At 34.2% G+C, this 17,675-nt stretch overlaps 1 protein-coding gene across 3 annotated transcripts in view; it reads left to right on the top strand.

The window, feature by feature from the left end:
- Window positions 1–17,461, top strand: part of LOC150092677 (putative inactive 1-aminocyclopropane-1-carboxylate synthase-like protein 2) — a 244,260-nt gene extending 226,799 nt beyond the window's left edge. For all 3 annotated transcript variants that reach the window (XM_090414510.1, XM_090414509.1, XM_090414507.1), the window contains exon 15: window positions 15,128–17,461. In XM_090414510.1, coding sequence (XP_090270636.1) covers window positions 15,128–15,207 — 80 coding nt within the window. In that variant the 3' untranslated portion in view covers window positions 15,208–17,461. The remainder of the gene's footprint in view (window positions 1–15,127) is intronic.
- The last annotated feature ends 214 nt before the right edge of the window (window positions 17,462–17,675 follow it).

The raw sequence follows: 17,675 nt of genomic DNA, 5'->3' as shown, positions 1-17,675 counted from the left end.
CCTTCTTAAGTTTTCATTATTAACGAGTACCTTCTTATCAAATGATAAATAAAGTATATTTCGTTGTAAATGTCTATTTTATTTGAATTTATATGTTCATCTAAACAAAAAATGATTTATTTTTAATAGAACAAAATTTGGAATAGGTTCCTCTTCATTTCCCATCCATGAAAATCTACATTTCAAGTAATTCATATCATACTTACGAAGATTTTTCATCTTCTTCCTAGTTGGCTCTCTAAAAATGCCAGGCGACATACCCTTATCAATTTCATTTGATCCAGATGCAATATCAACATTTTCTTGTTGCTTACAGCTACTTGTATTTGCTATATTGCTCTCTTTTGTGGGTTTTATAAATCCAATCTTTAACCAATGATCCATACTTAAGAATTTGAAAGCTAAAAAAATTACCGTATTTACTTGAATATAACCGCACTTTTTTTGCGAAAATTAAAGCTAAAAAATCATGATGTGAGATATATACAGGGATTTTCGGAAACTAAAGTTTTCAGAAAAAAATTTAAAATGGTGTGACTTACCAAGAAGCTCCTACTTGCTATCGCTACTTTAGGCATCGAAAACAGTTTCCTTGTGTGCATCATCAAAATCATCTACCCAAATAGCTTTAACTTCTTTCCCATTATTTCAAGCAAATTATTTGCAATATTTCAACCAGTAATTTACAAGACTTGAGATACGTAGAGCAGTTATGAAGAAGTGCATATGATTGGTGTGGTATTAACAAAAGATCGCACGAACCAAAGATAAATTAACATTTCAACAGTTGAGTTGAAAGCTCAACTCAAGCAACATATGGTTTTGCTTGAGTCTATACAGCAGTTTCTGTTGGAGGGGGAGATGTGATTCATTAGTTAGTGCTGTTTTTATCCCAGTTGTCTCTAATTGTATTATTTGCCGAGAAATATAATGACCTTTCGCATACCCATGGGGGTATGCGTATCACACTTTGAGAAACACTGCTCTAGAGAGTTAAGTTTAAAGAATGTTGGAGAATTATTTTTAGAGCTACCTTCCAAAGATAAGGAACTGTACAGCAAATATATGATGAATTAAAGGTAAGTGATAAATATTTCTCAGAAGTAATTTGGAATCTGCCATGAAAGGAAATTGGAATTGCATTTGGACTACTCAAGTAATATGTTCCTGTTTGATTGCAATATATTCCTATTGTTTGTGAGACTTTCTTTCTTTGTCTATTTCGATTGGTCAAAAGACAGATACATTAAAGGAAGCTATTACATGGACAAGTGAGGTTACACATGTCAAACTGAATGTTAAATTTTATTGGTAGAATTATTTTGCATTTGTTTCTAAATTTTTAAGTATATTATGAGAGAGATTTGTTTGAGTTCATTAATGTTCATTTAAAATGTCTCTAGTGATTTACATCTCTTGTAATTAAATATGTAGTTCAAGTAAATATTTTGAAATATCTTTCATTTGAGCTTCATAAATTTGTGCAACAACATATTGATACTGAAGTCCATGCACTATACCAGGATATGAATCTGGAATAATCTAACCAACAAAAGGTATAAATGTATTATATTGTTAATTTGTACCATGACTGTCTTTAATTATCGGTTGGATGTAGGGGGGGGGAATAACGTGAAACAAAGAAAATACTTATTATGGTATAGAAATTTCACAAATTAACATAATATTAAACAAGTGGCACTGCCAGTAGGATGTGAGTGTAACAAAAACCTATAATATAATTTGTTTACAAATAAATGGCACATCCGAAAGGATAAATAGAGTGTGAGAGAGAAAACTACTATAATATAATAAATTTAACAAAATTGGCAAAGTACTATAATAATATATAATAAAAAATGTAACAAACCATTTTAGTAACTTAAGTTTCTGTCTATCGTGTCCTCTCCTTTTCTGACTGTCATCCAAATTTTGCAACCCAGACACCTTCAGTTTATCCTCATAAGGAGCATTCCACAAACCTCTTGCCACCTTGGTCACTCGTTTCTAGATCCTCTCCACCACCTCCTTATCCCAAAGAAACTCAAGTGACTAAATCTGTGCATAGTAGTCAAGATGCATCTGCATCATAGCATTATCAAGAGGAATAATAACCTTCACATATTTATTTGATAATGCTAACTTTTCCAGTGTGCCCTCTGAACATCAACTCCCTGTTCACCATTACCCCCAACTCTCTAGCCTCATTAATCTCCAGCAATTCAGTACCATCAGTGTGATACAAAGTATGTAACCTTTTTAATCTGAAATGTGTAACCTTACATTTTACATTAAATTGACAATCATTATTCTATGCCCATAATGCCAATTTATTTAAATTACCCCACAGGATATCTACATCACCTTTATCATTTATTGTCTTCCCCAGTTTTGCATCATAATCATCAGCAATAACTAATATGTATATTCTACAAATATTTCCATGGAAAATGCTCTGAAATAACATCAATAATTCCTCCACTACTAAGCTCATTGGAACATATGCAGCTTCTGCTCAGCATCCCTTCACAGTGCACCTAGAAACAAACAGAACAAGTTTCTTTTCTTTCTCCTTCATCCCTGCATCTGCTATATTGTGGAACAGTTTCTCTCCTGTTGTGTTTCCCAAGGAATACAATTTACAGTCATTTAAGTCAAATGTAAACAAGTTTTTCCTTTCCCAATCCACGATACTAAATGTACTATAGGTTTATCAACCAACTTCTCATGTATGGGCTCAACATTAAAAAAAAAAAAAGTATTTCCCCTTTAAAATCATTCTCTATATCATTAATATACAAACTATTGTTCGCCCACCGATTTGAGGTCCCTCGAAACTACTGCGCATGTCAGAAAAAGGAGAATCCATTCCGATAATAGGGTAATCAGTCTGTCTTCTGGGATGTAATAATAAACAAACTGAGTTTGTTCATTATTACAGGTCGGAAAATTTAGCTTTTCTTTTACGAACATTGTTGTTTTTAAAGTGTAACTATTTTGCTTGTATAACAGTTGGAAAAATGTACGTAGAGTGTTAATACGTGCAAATACTGCGTTCTACATAAACCAATGTCACTTCGCTCCATGATAAGTTTCCTTTTATTCTGGGACTTTTTAAAATAAAATCCGATTTCATGAAGTATTTTCCTTAAAGTTTCTCTTTTCCAAGGAAAATTAATTTTTTTCTTTAAGCACAGGAATCAAGTTCAGAATAGTTGGCACTCTTTTCTCGAATACGTAAAATTCGTGAATAGCTCTTCTTATAACGTCTACATCAAAATCATTCAAAGCTACGGTTTCTATGGTTTTCTTTCTCTGGCGCATTTTTTTTTTTTTTTTTTTTTTTTTAGGTGATTTAAATTTTGGCTTACCTTCACCTTTTGATTCCCTACGAATTCTTTTAACAGTCGACCCCGATATGCCCGCAATTGCACTTGCACGTTTTATGACTTGAGAAAGGGGAACAAGAAGACGGCCTTCTGACGATTCTTTTTCGCAGAATGTCAGCACATTATTCAATATTCTTTTGCAAGAGCTACTGAAACGTTTAACAACAGAACTTGTTAACTGTACTGGATCCATCATACAAATTAATAATAAAAAAAAATAATGCAAAAAGAGAACAACAAAAATCAAGCTAGTACTAGTACAGCGACAGACAAGAAAGCACGTGATTTCGCATGTTGGCGACCAATTCGTACATCCTTCATTTCTTTCTCCCCTTCAGCATGAATCGACTATTCTTGGCACAAAGCCAAGAAGGGATCTAGAAATGGTGGGCGAACTATAAAAGGTATTGCCCTGGTACAGAGCCTCAAGATTCTACTCTCTAGTGTGTGTCAGTCCCACCTCCTTCCATCCATGCCACAGCTTCATATCCATTCCCATTTGCTCCAACTTTTGTAATAGTTTTTCATGTGGTTTTTGTCAAATGCCTTTGCAAAGTCCAGCAGTATTATCATGGTGTAGCCATTTCCCATATCTAATTCTGCTGTCACTCTGTTATAAAATGTGAGTAAAAGACCTTTTACAAAGCAGGGCTGTTGTACAGTATGTAATCAACCTCTATTCTTGAGATATTAATTGGTCTGTAATTTACTGCTTCTATCCATCTTTATCTAATGGAACTATCTTATCCTCTTTCCGCTCCCTTGGAATCTTACTATAGCTGGACTTAAATTAAACAACATGCACAAGAGAACAGCCAGTTCTCTTGTGCATTCCTATAGCACACAGGCCAATATTCCATCCACTCCTACTGCTGTATTGATATTTTTCAATATGCTGAGCTCCAGTTGGTCTACCTCAGTTCTCATATCAGCAGATAATCTCCAGATGATACTCCTTTGCAGAATGATTACTTAAGTAGCTCAACTGTTGCTTCTGCTTCTGTCACCTTCTTACTGTCAGCATTGATTAAAGATGTCCTCCCATAATCATTCTTCCTGTTACTCGCTACACATGCTGAAAAACCTCTTTTGGATTTCATTTGGCCTGCTTAGCTAATTTTCTCTCATAGAATAGGAACTTAAAGGTGCATTCTCATACATAGAGATGGTAATCTGATTCCTACCAGATATATCATGGTAGGCATGTATGACAGCCACAGTATTAGAGTGCATTTGTTCCATCACTCCTTTTTGCATGTAAACCTTTAAATTTTGTAAATGCAGGATATTTGTACTCAGGGCAGTACAAATTGACTATAGAGTTTAGGCTATTTGGAGTCTACATCTCAAATGAACTCAGATACTAAAGTATAGAGCCAGGAGGCTTCAGTTTGACTTAAGTAAGATATTAAAATGAAGGATATTCATCCATATTTTATAGCTAAATATAGAAAGGACTTAAAAGTCTCAAAATTTATTAGAGCTTATGAGAATGTAACTCTCGGCATTGGAGTTGCCTTGGTATGCATTTCTTAAAAGACACAAGCTCTGCCCCGGAGCTCATGTCTAAATTAGATTTCACTGGCCTGACAACTGTTTTGAACTTTTGGTTCTCATCAGAGACCAGGTAGAAACTTGGAGAAGAGCAAAAGGTGGAGGAGAGCAAAAACTCTCTATTCAATACTTTAGCAATCCTATGGCAGAAAGTTATATTCATCATAAACTTTGAAACTTTTAAGTTTCCTTCTATATTTACCTATAAAATATGGATGTATCCATAATGTTAATAAATTGAATCCTCATGGCTCTATACTTTAGTAATTGATTATGCATCTATCAAGAGTTCACTTATGGTATATTATAATATAAATTAATATAATAGAATATTATAAATGAATTTCAATAAGAGTATCAAAGCATCTGCAGTTGCTGAAGAATGTTAGGGAGCAGACAAATCTATAATTAACACGTTCGCCCAACTACGAGTATACTCGTAGTTCGTATATGAGCTACACAAGCCAGCTACGAGTATACTCGTATGACGCTTACCACCGGCAACGAGATTACCATACTGACCTTGAAGAAGTGAAAATGTTTGGCTTGTGGAGCTAGCAGCAAAACTGTGTATACTCATAGATGGTATATGCTCTGCACAAGCCGACTACGAGTATACTCGTATGACGCTTACTGCTGGCAACAAGATTACCGTACTGTCCTTGAAGAAGTGAAATTGCTCAGCGTATTGGAACAGACTATGCCGAAGTAGCGTGGCAGCAAACGTGTTAAAATAAACTAGGATTTGGCATTCTTCAAATCGCTATCCTTTGGTTATTGCATAAAGCAAATTTTCACTATAGCAAAATGTAGAGACCACAAAGTCATGACTTCCTGTAATTCATTATACTGAGGAAAGTTCATTATTAGGTTTAATGGAATGAATACAGCACAGGAAAACAATTAAATGCACATTAATGGAGCCTGTATTTCATCTTGATCACAGATACATCATCAAGGAGATTATCTTAAAATTGTAAAAGCACAAATAAAAACACTTAATAAGCAGAAAAATTTAGACTAAAAGGGTAAAGTCCTATAAGGAGCACGCTCCATAGGTGGGAGGGCCTAAGAGTTTCTCAAGGAGAGTTTAACATAACCATATTTATTAAGTTAGTTTCTCACATCAATTAAGTTGATGTGGGCAAATATCAGAATGGGGAACTGGACAATGAGACTTATTTGTGCCTATGGTCCCACAGAAGGTTCTACTAAGATAGAGTGGAGGAATTTTTTGAGGATTTAGAGAAAGCAACTGACACAAAGAAAAATGAAAAGTCTGTCCTTGTTGGAGATCTAAATAGTAGAGTAGGAAATGATTGTCAGACATACAAAAATATCTTGGGAAATGGAGAAAAGAGCAAAGCTAATAATAATGGCAAATACCTGTTGGATTTCTGCTCAGGACATGGACTGGTTATTACTAACACAATGTTCCAACATAAAAATGTGCACAAATTCACATGGAGAGAAGAGGCAAGGAATAAGAAAAGTCTCATTGGCTATGTTATTGTTGATAGTGATGTTTTCTGACTGGTGAAAGACACTACAGTGTACAGAGGATTTGAAATTGGAAGTGATCACCATTTAGTCTTGAGCAGGATAAAATTGAATTTTGTATTGACAAAAAAAACATGTAAGAAAGTTTTAATAGAATAAAAGTTGAGCAGCTGTCAGATATGAACTGTAGACTAAAATACACAAACAGGAAGAGGTTGAGAACAGGAACGAAACCAAACCTTGGTGATTCAGTGGCAAATGAAGAAAAAATCATTGATTGATTCAGCCAGAGAGGCATGTGGTTGTCTGCAATGATAGAAAAATCAGAACTCTATGGTGGACACAGAAAGTTAAAGAGGCAGTAAACAATCAGTGACAGCATAGTGATAAAAAAAAACACTGACCAGGCATGCAATCAGGAATACATATCCATACTTGAAGCAGAAAAAGCCTGAAATGTGGAAAGTCAGCGGGAGTAGATGATATTCGACTAGAAATGCTCAAGTATAGAGGTATACAAGTCTTATAGTGGCTGCATTTTATAATTCAGAAAGCCTAGTCAGAGAGTTGAATTCCAGATGATTGGAGCAGAGCTCTCATAGTATCATATATATAAAAAGGGAAGTAAAACTGAATGTGAGAATTACAGAGTTATTTCTCTACTAAGTGTTCTTGGTAAGATTTATGCAAGCATACTTGAGAAGGATTGTTGAAGGAAATCTTGATGAAGAACAAGCTAGATTCAGGCCAACTAAAGGCTGTCAGGATCAGATTTTCACTTTACAAGAAATAGTTCAGAAATCATGGGATATAACAAAGATCTGCATTTAAGTTTTGTAGATCTGGAAAAGGCATATGACAAGGTGCCAAGAGAAAAGCTATTCAAAATTCTGCAGTTGTATGATGTCAATGGGACATTATATCAAGTAATACTTAGTCTTTATTTCAGGTGTAAGTCAGCAGTTATTTCTCTACTAAGTGTTCTTGGTAAGATTTATGCAAGCATACTTGAGAAACTGTTGAGAAGGATTGTTGAAGGAAATCTTGATGAAGAACAAGCTAGATTCAGGCCAACTGAAGGCTGTCAGGATCAGATTTTCACTTTACAAGAAATAGTTCAGAAATCATGGGATATAACAAAGATCTGCATTTAAGTTTTGTAGATCTGGAAAAGGCATATGACAAGGTGCCAAGAGAAAAGCTATTCAAAATTCTGCAGTTGTATGATGTCAATGGGACATTATATCAAGTAATACTTAGTCTTTATTTCAGGTGTAAGTCAGCAGTTAGGAATTTAAGGAGTACAAGAAGATGGTTTATGTTAAATCTGGTGTCAGACAAGGATGTACATTATCCCCTTTGTTATTCATTATCTATATGGATCACATTATGAAGTATTAAATGTGGTATTAAAGCTAATATCAAAATTGGAGATGTTAATCTCAGCTCTTTACTTTATGCAGACAATGTTATACTTCTAAATAAATCCAGTACAAGTCTGCAAGATTTTCTGACTAAATTGAATAACTGTTGTAATAAATTTGGTTAGAAAATCAGCAATAGCAAGACAAAAACAATGAAAATAGGCAGAAGCATTGAAAATATCAACTGCATTGGGAATGAGGAACTTATAGAACAAGTAAAACATTTCAGCTACTTAGGCAAGAGATTTTTATGAAGATGGTAAATTAAATATGGAAATAGACAACAAAATCAACAAAGCTGGTATGGTAGGAAGTCAACTGAATAAATTTATATAGAATAAGAGAGAAATTAGTCAAAATGCTAAATTAGCTGTATACAAGTCAGTGTTCAAACCAATTTTAACTTATGGATCTGAGAGCTGGGTTAGAAATAAAACACTTGGCCAAAGACTAGAGACCACAGATGTGAGAGTCCTGAAAAAGATTAATGACATGAACAGATGGCATCAATGGCAATATCATATTAAATATGAGGATATCAGGAAAGCATTTAACATTGTTGTTAGCATCCAGGAATGTGTTAGCAGAGCTAATCTCAGGTGGTATGATCACTTAAATAGAATGGGAGAGGAAATATTAGCAAAACAAGTGTTACCTGCAAGGTTTGCAGGAAAAAGACCCAGAGGAGGACCAAGATATAGATGGATTGATACAATAAAAAATGCCTTAGAAGATAGAAATATAAGATCTGATAATGTTGGAGTCTTGACAGGTAGCAGATTGATTTGGAGTAAAATTGCAGATAGGAAGTTAGTAATGATGTAAGTTTTTCATGTAGTATTGTCATATCCTGTACACCCCTAGAGGATACATGTCAGGAATTTATGATGATGATGAAGTTGGTTTTTCAAATATGCTGCTGATTGGATTCTGTCCAAAATACAAGGGCTGTTTGATAAGTCCGTGCAAAGTATAAGAGATGGCACCACCAATACGTATCGAGGTTATTTTTAGTTGGAGGATCACACACTAAGTTTCAGTCAGATAGATCTATTAGTCTACTCTGTGTTTGCATTCATTTAAATCGATCAAGTACTGTGATTTGTGAAAAATGGATGAGAAAGAATTTCATGTAGTGATTAAAGTGATTAGTGATTAAACTTCTTGGAAAAGGCAAAACGGTTCAAGAAAACAAAGCTAAGCTTTATAAAATTATGGTGAGTCTGCACCTTCGATTAGAATGGTTTATAAGTAGTTTAGTAACTTTCAAAGTGGCCAGCCATCTGAGCACAAGTGATGCTGAATGTTCTGGATTCCCTGTTGAGGTCACTACCCCAGAAATTATTGAAAAAATCCATGATGTCGCAATGGATGATAGAAGAGTGAAAGTGCGTGAAATTGCTAAGGCTATGGGCATCTCAAATGACAGTGTACATAATATTTTACATGAACATTTACTGCCAGCAAAGGTTGGTCAATCGGTAGAGCCTCTGCTACTAATGGCTCACAAAAAGTTAAGCAAGTTTGAGCGTGGTTGGTAGTTGGAAGGGGGTTCTATTGTTTGATGCTATTGGCACACTCTCCCTCAATGAGTCTTTGGACTCCCTGGAAGTGTCACATAATAATATGAGAAAACTATCTGCAAGATGGGTGCCGTGTTTGCTCACACTGGATCAAAAGCTTCAATGTGTGAACTGTTGCAAGGATAGCTTGAAGCTGTTTCAACGCAATCCAGGGGAATTTTTGCATCATTTTGTAATAGTGGACAAAACATGGATTCATCACTATCAGCCTGAGACCAAGGAATAGTCAGAACAATGGGCTGCAAGTGAGGAATCTGCACCAAAGAAAGTGAAAACCGTTCCTTCAGCAGGAAAGGTTATGGCCACCGCCTTCTGGGATGCTCGTGGCATAATCTTCATAGACTTCTTGGAAAAGGGCAAAACAATTACCGGAATGTATTATGCATCTTTGCTGGATCATTTAAATAATGAAATGAAGGAAAAACGACCACACTTAGTGAAAAAGTAGATTCTTTTTCATCACGACAATGCACCCGCTCACTGTTCTGCAATCATGACCCCAAAATTGTTAGATTTACACTACGAAGTCCCCTTTCGCTCCCCCCCTCTCCAGATTTGGCTCCCTCGGACTGCTATCTGTTTCCGAACATGAAAAAATGGCTGGAGGAAAGAGATTTTCATCAAATGATGATGTGATTGCCAAAACAACTGCCTATTTTGAAGAGTTCAACAAATCATACTATATGGACAGGATCAATAAACCCGAAACATCGTTGGACTAAATGTATAGACCTCAAAGGAGACTATGTTGAAAAATAAAAAAATGTTTGTCCCAAAAAAATTGTTTTCTTCATTTTTGCACAGACTTATTGAACAACCCTTGTATTCAAGGCATGGTTAGCTAGACCCAACTTACCATAATTATGGCAGTGATTGTATTTCTTGTGTTCTAGGCAGATGTTAGTGTAAAAGAAATGTTTTATAATCATGAATCTTTTTACAATGGTTTTATGTGAGTATATTATTGGTTTTAGTTTCATAACACACATCGGCACTTAAATTGCTCATTATTGATCTTATTATTGCCAAAATGAAATGTAAAGTTTGAAATTTTGATCTACTTACTAGATTCTGATAGTTTGTAATTGTAAATATTTGTTAAGTATTGAGATATTTGTTGTGTTTTGTGGAGACATTCTCATTGTAGTAATGAAGACAATGTGTCAGCCATTACTACATAACTTCTTGCTTGCCCTTTATGTGAAGTGAACATGCTCAGCAAGGAGATTCATGGGTAAATAATAGCTGAGAGAGAGAGTTCAGTATCCGAATAATAAGAAAAAAAAAAAAAAAACAAGTAGAGAGAGAATAAAAATTTCAGAATGGCAACTAGAGAATTTTGTTCTTAGGAAGTTTTTAAGAAAGCATGACAGTCGGGAGAATATTAATAGAAGATTCCAGAAAGGAATCATAGCACTATGTATCTTTAAACTGGAAGAGTTGAAGCTGTCAACAGGTGTTTATGTAACTAAAAGAAATATATGTAGTTGACATTTTAATTCCATGTTGAGGAAATGCTGAATGAAAAGTTACATCTTCTCTTAAGGACACCTGATCTGTTTGTTATTCTACTGGAAAAGGCGACAGAATTAGTAAAATCTGAAACTGTAAAGTGGTTTAATATGAAGAACTGTATACTTAGATATGTTATTTATGAAGTAGTAGAAGAAACTTCTTTCTCTGGGGCAAAAATTGGTAAATTGTGCGTCTGCTTGAACTGCAAGAGGTAAGAATATTTATACTCTGCTGAAACAGGAGTGATTAAAAAATCATAGTTTTTTAATCAATTAAAAATGTAAAAATGCTAAATTTTTTAATTTTAATTAAAAAATGCTAAATAAGAAAATAAGAAAAAATAAGAATTAAGAAAAAAGGATCCTATGGAAGTGAAGAGGTAGTTCTATGTTTTCAGGAAAGGACCTAACAAGAAAATTGATTCTGAACATTTTGTTGTTGCATAAACAAGATGTTTAGTCTGGTAGACATGATTAAGTATATGTTAAACAAACCAGTTATAGAAAGAGTTAGAGTGTGAGGTATTGTATTCTTTTAAGATAAGGAGATAACTGAAATGTAAACTTATTTTAGAAGGTCTTGGAACCAATTAGTTTTGTAATTAGTTATATAATATTATTTATAATGTATATAGTGTTTCAGTTCCATTAAATGTGTATATTTTTGTATTTGGTCTTGAGTCAGTAATTTTCTGGATTCAAAGAAATAGAGTTAAAAGTCATTGTACCAATCAGAATGAACTCGTGTGTAATTACTTAACATTTAGTGTAAAACAATCTCTTTACAGAGATAAAAAATAAATATAATAACAATGGCACAGCTGACAAATTTTTAAAATAAGGAATAGTTGAGCAGACAGTAAATGATAAAAATAAACAAGCCATATCTCCCAGTTTGACCATAAGTTAATTTGCAAGAATAAGGAACCCTGTAAACTTGGAACAGAGAGAGAGGGGGGGGGAGGAATCTTTAGGAGAGTGGATAAGGATATCCAGCTTCAGATGAGGTTTGAAAGCAGTGTAGAGATTATATATTTTAGAGTTCTATTTTTCTGAGGTGTCCCAGATATAGGGAATAGGAGTAGCATTACTATAGTCTATACGTTGAGAGGGATGTGAGGAGATAGGAGGAACAACCTGATTTGTTAATCTTTTTAGCATTAGCATTGTAACTATTGGACAGGAAAGTCTTGCAAATAAAGGAGAGTTCAGCTGAAAGGAAAACCTTGGTAGAACATAAGTTAGAGGCTCACTTAACAAGGGTTTTGATAACACCATGTTGTTGAGAGCAAAGATGTGATTGGAAGTGGTTTATGTATGTATCTATCTGTATGGGTGGGTTTTCTGTAAACTGAGAAAGACAATGTGCCATTGGATAGACATATGATTAGAGTATTTAGATAAAAGGCAGGCTATAATATTTTCTTTTTCTATAGTAAACTGGAAGTTGGTTTCTTTTGTCTTTTCCTGAGTGAGTGCACAATGTATGGTTTGCTCAGTCGGTAAAATCAATAATTGCCATAGTAGTTTTTTGTATTGCTTACATTCCTCAGCATAAATATTTATTCTCCAGTTTTATCTGCAGAGTTCAATTTTGCAAGTACACGGCATCACTATACTAAATGGGCAGGTGGAAGGCTTAGATAAGTGTGAATCATGTCTCAACCAGTCATGGTATTTTTTCAAGCCATTTCAGGCCTTCAATATGCAGGCTGACAGTCTATGTCATAAAGAAACACACAAAATCATTACATTTAGTTTTATGTTTGGTTTGAAAATAATGGAGGGGAATGGATTCACTTCCTCTCTGCTGTTAGAGGAAGGTGGTTGGGAGTTAAGCACCTGAATATTTCTACATGATCAAATGCTGAGTCACTATTTTCTTTCATGTTTTTAAAAAAGGGATGTAAACTGAATTTCAGAAGTACAGTCAGTTGCAAAAGTATTTAGTGTGGATTCTGTAAGAAGTATGTTTGTATTTTGCTGTATCAAAGTGTATGTCATTTTGGTCAGCATCCATGATAATATGAATCTTATATGTTATTGAGGCACAATAAGAATTAATAAAGATGTGATTTAAATGCATTTGAAATTTAATTAGAATGCTAAGCTATAAAGGATATTTTTCCTTTATAGCTTAGTTTATGGCCACCCTGTAAATACAGGGTGGCCATAAATTAACTTTCCCTCTTTGGAGGTATCTGTAGCTAAAACTAATATATGGAATGAGACCACATTTTATGTTGAGACTTTCAAAAGCATGGGGAGATGAATTCTGCAAAAAAAAAGATTTAGCACCAAAATTCGCCGATAGGGGAAATTTTGGCGCTGGCGGAGCCAAAAGTAGTCAAATATTTGAAGTAAACGCAAGTAAAAAAAATTATGCAAATTTTACTGTGTGTACACGACAGCAGCGCCACCAATTCCACTTAAAAAGGAATTGGGAACACTCGGGCAGTTATTCGAATGACTGACGAATTGTGCTCAATATGCATCCTACCTTGCTTTACCTTAAACAGTGCAATGCTGTAGCAGCCCTTTGGGAATTTAGAAGGCTTCACAACTTGTGTACAGGTCCTATGTCAGCTATAGCACTTGAGCTATGATTAAGAAGTTTGAAGAAACTAGATCACTAGGAGTTAGACCTGGCAGAGGACGGAAAGCAGTGCAAGAAGAGACAGTAACAGACGTTACTACTGCAGTGTTCAATGACACAGGGACCAGTACTGGTCCAAGCACTCGTGCCATAGCTCGCAAACTTGATATGGCTTATGGTACAATCTGGAAAATCTTACGGTAAATGCTTCACTTCTATCCATATAAGTTCAGTCATGTGCAAGCACTAACTACTGCAGATTATGATAAGCGCATGACCTCTGTGCTAACGTTTCTTTCCCGAACAGAGGTCGACAGTGACTGACCTTGGAGAATATTGTGGGGTGATGAGGCTCATTTTTATCTGAATGGGTTGGTCAACACTCACAACTGCAGAATTTGGGCATCTGAGTATCCCCAAGCGATCCAGCTAGTACCACTGCATTCTCCAAAAGTAACCGTGTGGTATGGCTTCACAGTCCATTTCATAATAGGACCATACTTTTTTGAGCGTATTACCCCTACAGGTCCTGTAACCTGCTCCATTACTGAAGAGATTTATCAATGAATGCTGGAAAATTTTGTCATTCCTGCATTGCAGCAAAGAATGTTTGGACTCCATGATTTTTATGCAGGATGGAGCACGGCAACACATTTAATGTTCAGCAGTGCCTTTTACGCCAGCATTTCAGTAATGAGAGGGTTATCAGTCAGTTCTTTCAGATGGAATGGCCACCTCGATCCCCGGACATTATTCCATGTGACTTTTGGCTGTGGGGGTATTTGAAATCTGTTGTGTATGTTGGTGGCATTCCCAACTTGCATGTCTTGAAAGAGATCATAAAATGGGCTGTTATGAACATCCAATCCAACGCCTTATGCTCAGCTGTAGAGCATGTCGTACAATGGCTGAAATTTGTTGTACACAAGAAAGGTCATCACATTGAAATTCATGTATGTGGTCCAGGGGACCCTGATTCTGATGAATAAAACATTATTTTCTGTGAGTTCAATCACTACATTAATTTCCGTGTCTCTTGCAAGTTGTTGTTTTAGTTTAATTATTATTATTCTTATCATCATTGTAACGTGCCACATATCCAGCTGGAATGAGTGACGTGGCTGTCGCTTACACCGTCGAAATGTTGTTATTCCATTTTATCTGTCTCTTTAATGTAATTATTTGTTTGTTTTCGGCTCCGCCATTGCAAAAATTTTCCCTATTAGCGCCTTTTGGTACTAAATCTTTTTTTTTTTGCAGAAATCATTTCCCCATGCCTTCAAAAGCCTCAGTATAAAATTTTGTCTCATTCTATTTATTGGTTTTAGCTATAGATGCCTCCAAAGAGGGGAAAGTTATGTTATGGCCACCCTGTATTATATGAAAAATTTATCTGAAAATATTTTTTGCAGTATGAATTAAATGCATGACAAAAATGTAAACATTTAGAGTGATGAGATGATTTTTGTTTTGAATATATTTTATTATAATTTTTCTTCCCTCTTTTGTTATTGAAGAATAAAATTGAAAAGTTTTTATCTAAATATTTTTTTTTTAAATTTCACAGGGCAAGAATGTGTGGAAAAAAATGGAATAACAGAAACAGCACTGCAGAAGAGTACTGACCAAACTATATGTGTGGAATAAAATGGAATAACAGAAACAGCACTGCAGAAGAGTACTGACCAGACTATATGAGATATTTTGACTTTAAAAGAAGTTCAAGAATATTTATTTGTAAATGTATTTAAAATATTTATACTGTTTTATAGCATCAAAATGTTAAACGCACAGCTTTATTCTAGTTGGGTTATATGGACATACACTAAACTAATTTATCTGATGATAACTTTGTGATAGAATTTTGATTTATTTTATCAGAAAGAAATTGATTTGAACCTGTTGGAACATGACTAATTATGATGCAAATAAACAAACACTAATGGTCTCACCTACAAATAAATCATCACTGTTGGAGGAAGGAGAGTAATGTTAGAAGGAAGGTTATTGCTACTAACAATATCAACACAGAATATGTGCATCAGAGCCCATTGTCTACGACTAAGTTATTACTATCAACATAGGTGTTATTAGTTGCGTTAGAATTAGTTAGTTTGCTATAATTATTTATTATTATTAGTTTTTTTATTATTATTTTTAGTTTATAATCATATAAACTGGTATTTTTTGGATAGAAGTTTTAACAGAATAGCTTTCTAAAAATAGATAAATATTTATTTATTTAAAATTTGTACTATGTGCTTTAGCTTACACTAGTAGTCGCGATATGTTTATAGTTACTATTACTATATTCAGCATGAAACTCTTTGATTCCGATCTTTGAGTTTCTTATTCGGTTTTAAAACAATGTGGGATTTAATATCCCCTTAATTTAAATAATGTTTACATTGCCAAAATGAAGCCTATTGGCTCCTTGTTTTAAATAATTTATGGGTGAACCTTTTTGACAACTCATATAGCAAAGTATATAAGTTCTTTTCGCTATACTCTTAGTATTATACTTTGATCTAGCTACTCACTGATGAGATCTCAATAAAGATCAAAACCGGTCTGGGTAGTGACCTCCCACCGTAACGTATAACATCATACATCTCCTAGGAGATGGGTTTTACATTATGGAAAATACTAAGAATAGCGATCAGAACTTTCTCCACCTTTGCTATGAGTTGCCCTAGTTTGTACTACGTGCTTTAGCTTACGCTAGTAGTCACCGATACGTTTATAGTTACTATTACTATATTCAGCATGAAACTCTTTTGATTCTGATCTTTGAGTTTCTTATTCAGTTTTAAAACAATGTGGGATTTAATATCCCCTTAATTTAAATAATTAGATAAATATTGTCTGTATATGTTAAATTTTTGAATGCATAATCTTATTTATTTTTTCCTCTGATAAAAATGGTTCTGAAATTTGTGCAGAACTTTGTTGAAAATGTGTTTGATATAACTGTTCTGTATATCTAGTTGAGGATATTGATTTCTCAGTTATCAAGGTAAGGAGAAAGAAGTATCCAAAGAACAACTTCACATAATTAGAAGATACTAATTTTTAAATATTTAAATTAAACATATTTTAAGTTAAAATTTCTGTTTGCCCAAGAGTCTTTCCACTCAGCCAAGCTGACTGAGTTGATAGAACATAAGTTTGATCTCTAGATTATGGGTTCCAGCTTATCTAATCTTTGTTTTCCACCTTTCATTCACATTACTAAAAGTGCATAGATTTTCAACCTTCCTTGGACTGAGTTGACGTAGAAAAATAATACAAGTTAGAATCCAACTTGTATTCTTTGATGATATTCAGCCTATATCTTCCCCACTGTTGGGTGAAGGCCTTTCTTATTGCAGAAGGGTTGGCTCTACTTCTTCCATGGTGATCTAGTCTATCTTGGTATGAATGAATGTAAGCAGGTGAACGACATTCACAGACATCCATAGTCAAGGTGAGATTTGAACCCACAGCCTTTTGGTTTGAGAGGTAATATGCTAACTACTCAGCCAACCAGGCCAGCTTGTATTAAGTGTTATAAATTTCAGGATATAAATATATAATTTTGGATGCAGGTTTTTATACAAAATTAGTATGTCATTGTTTTAGAAATTTTATTCATTTACACATAGATGAGTAATATTTAAAGTTTTATATGCTAATAATAAAATAAATATATGTGTTTCTTAAATGTAATTTTGTTAAATAATTCCTCTTCTGGGTATGCACATTGACCCTAATGCTATGTGTGAATTTGTAAAAGAATACTGCAATTTGAGAAACATGGCACTAGAAAACAAGTCCAAATATTAATATATTTTTAAATTATGTAAATGAGAAATATAAAGTATACTTAGATGAATGCATATTACAGTAATTATTTATAATATAACGATATAAGAAAAAGAAAACAATGAAATTGTTTCTAAGATTGCAGGGTACTGCTACATAAAGTTTCAAAATTAATCATGATGAAAGAAAGAGAAAATCAGATTTTATCTAACTACAGTATAGGTATATTATGTGTTTACATTCTATAGTACTGTATACCTTTTCATGTGTATGCATGAAAAGTGTAAACCTTTCATAGGTTTTTTTTTTTT

The sequence above is a fragment of the Typopeltis vanoorti genome, chromosome 25 (genome assembly GCF_054136105.1).
Source record: "Typopeltis vanoorti isolate ZY-2024b chromosome 25, IOZ_Tvanoo_1.0, whole genome shotgun sequence".
NCBI lineage: Eukaryota > Metazoa > Arthropoda > Arachnida > Uropygi > Thelyphonidae > Typopeltis > Typopeltis vanoorti.
The sequence above is the reverse complement of the archived record's forward strand: the minus strand, read 5'-3'. Positions and strand labels throughout refer to the sequence as shown.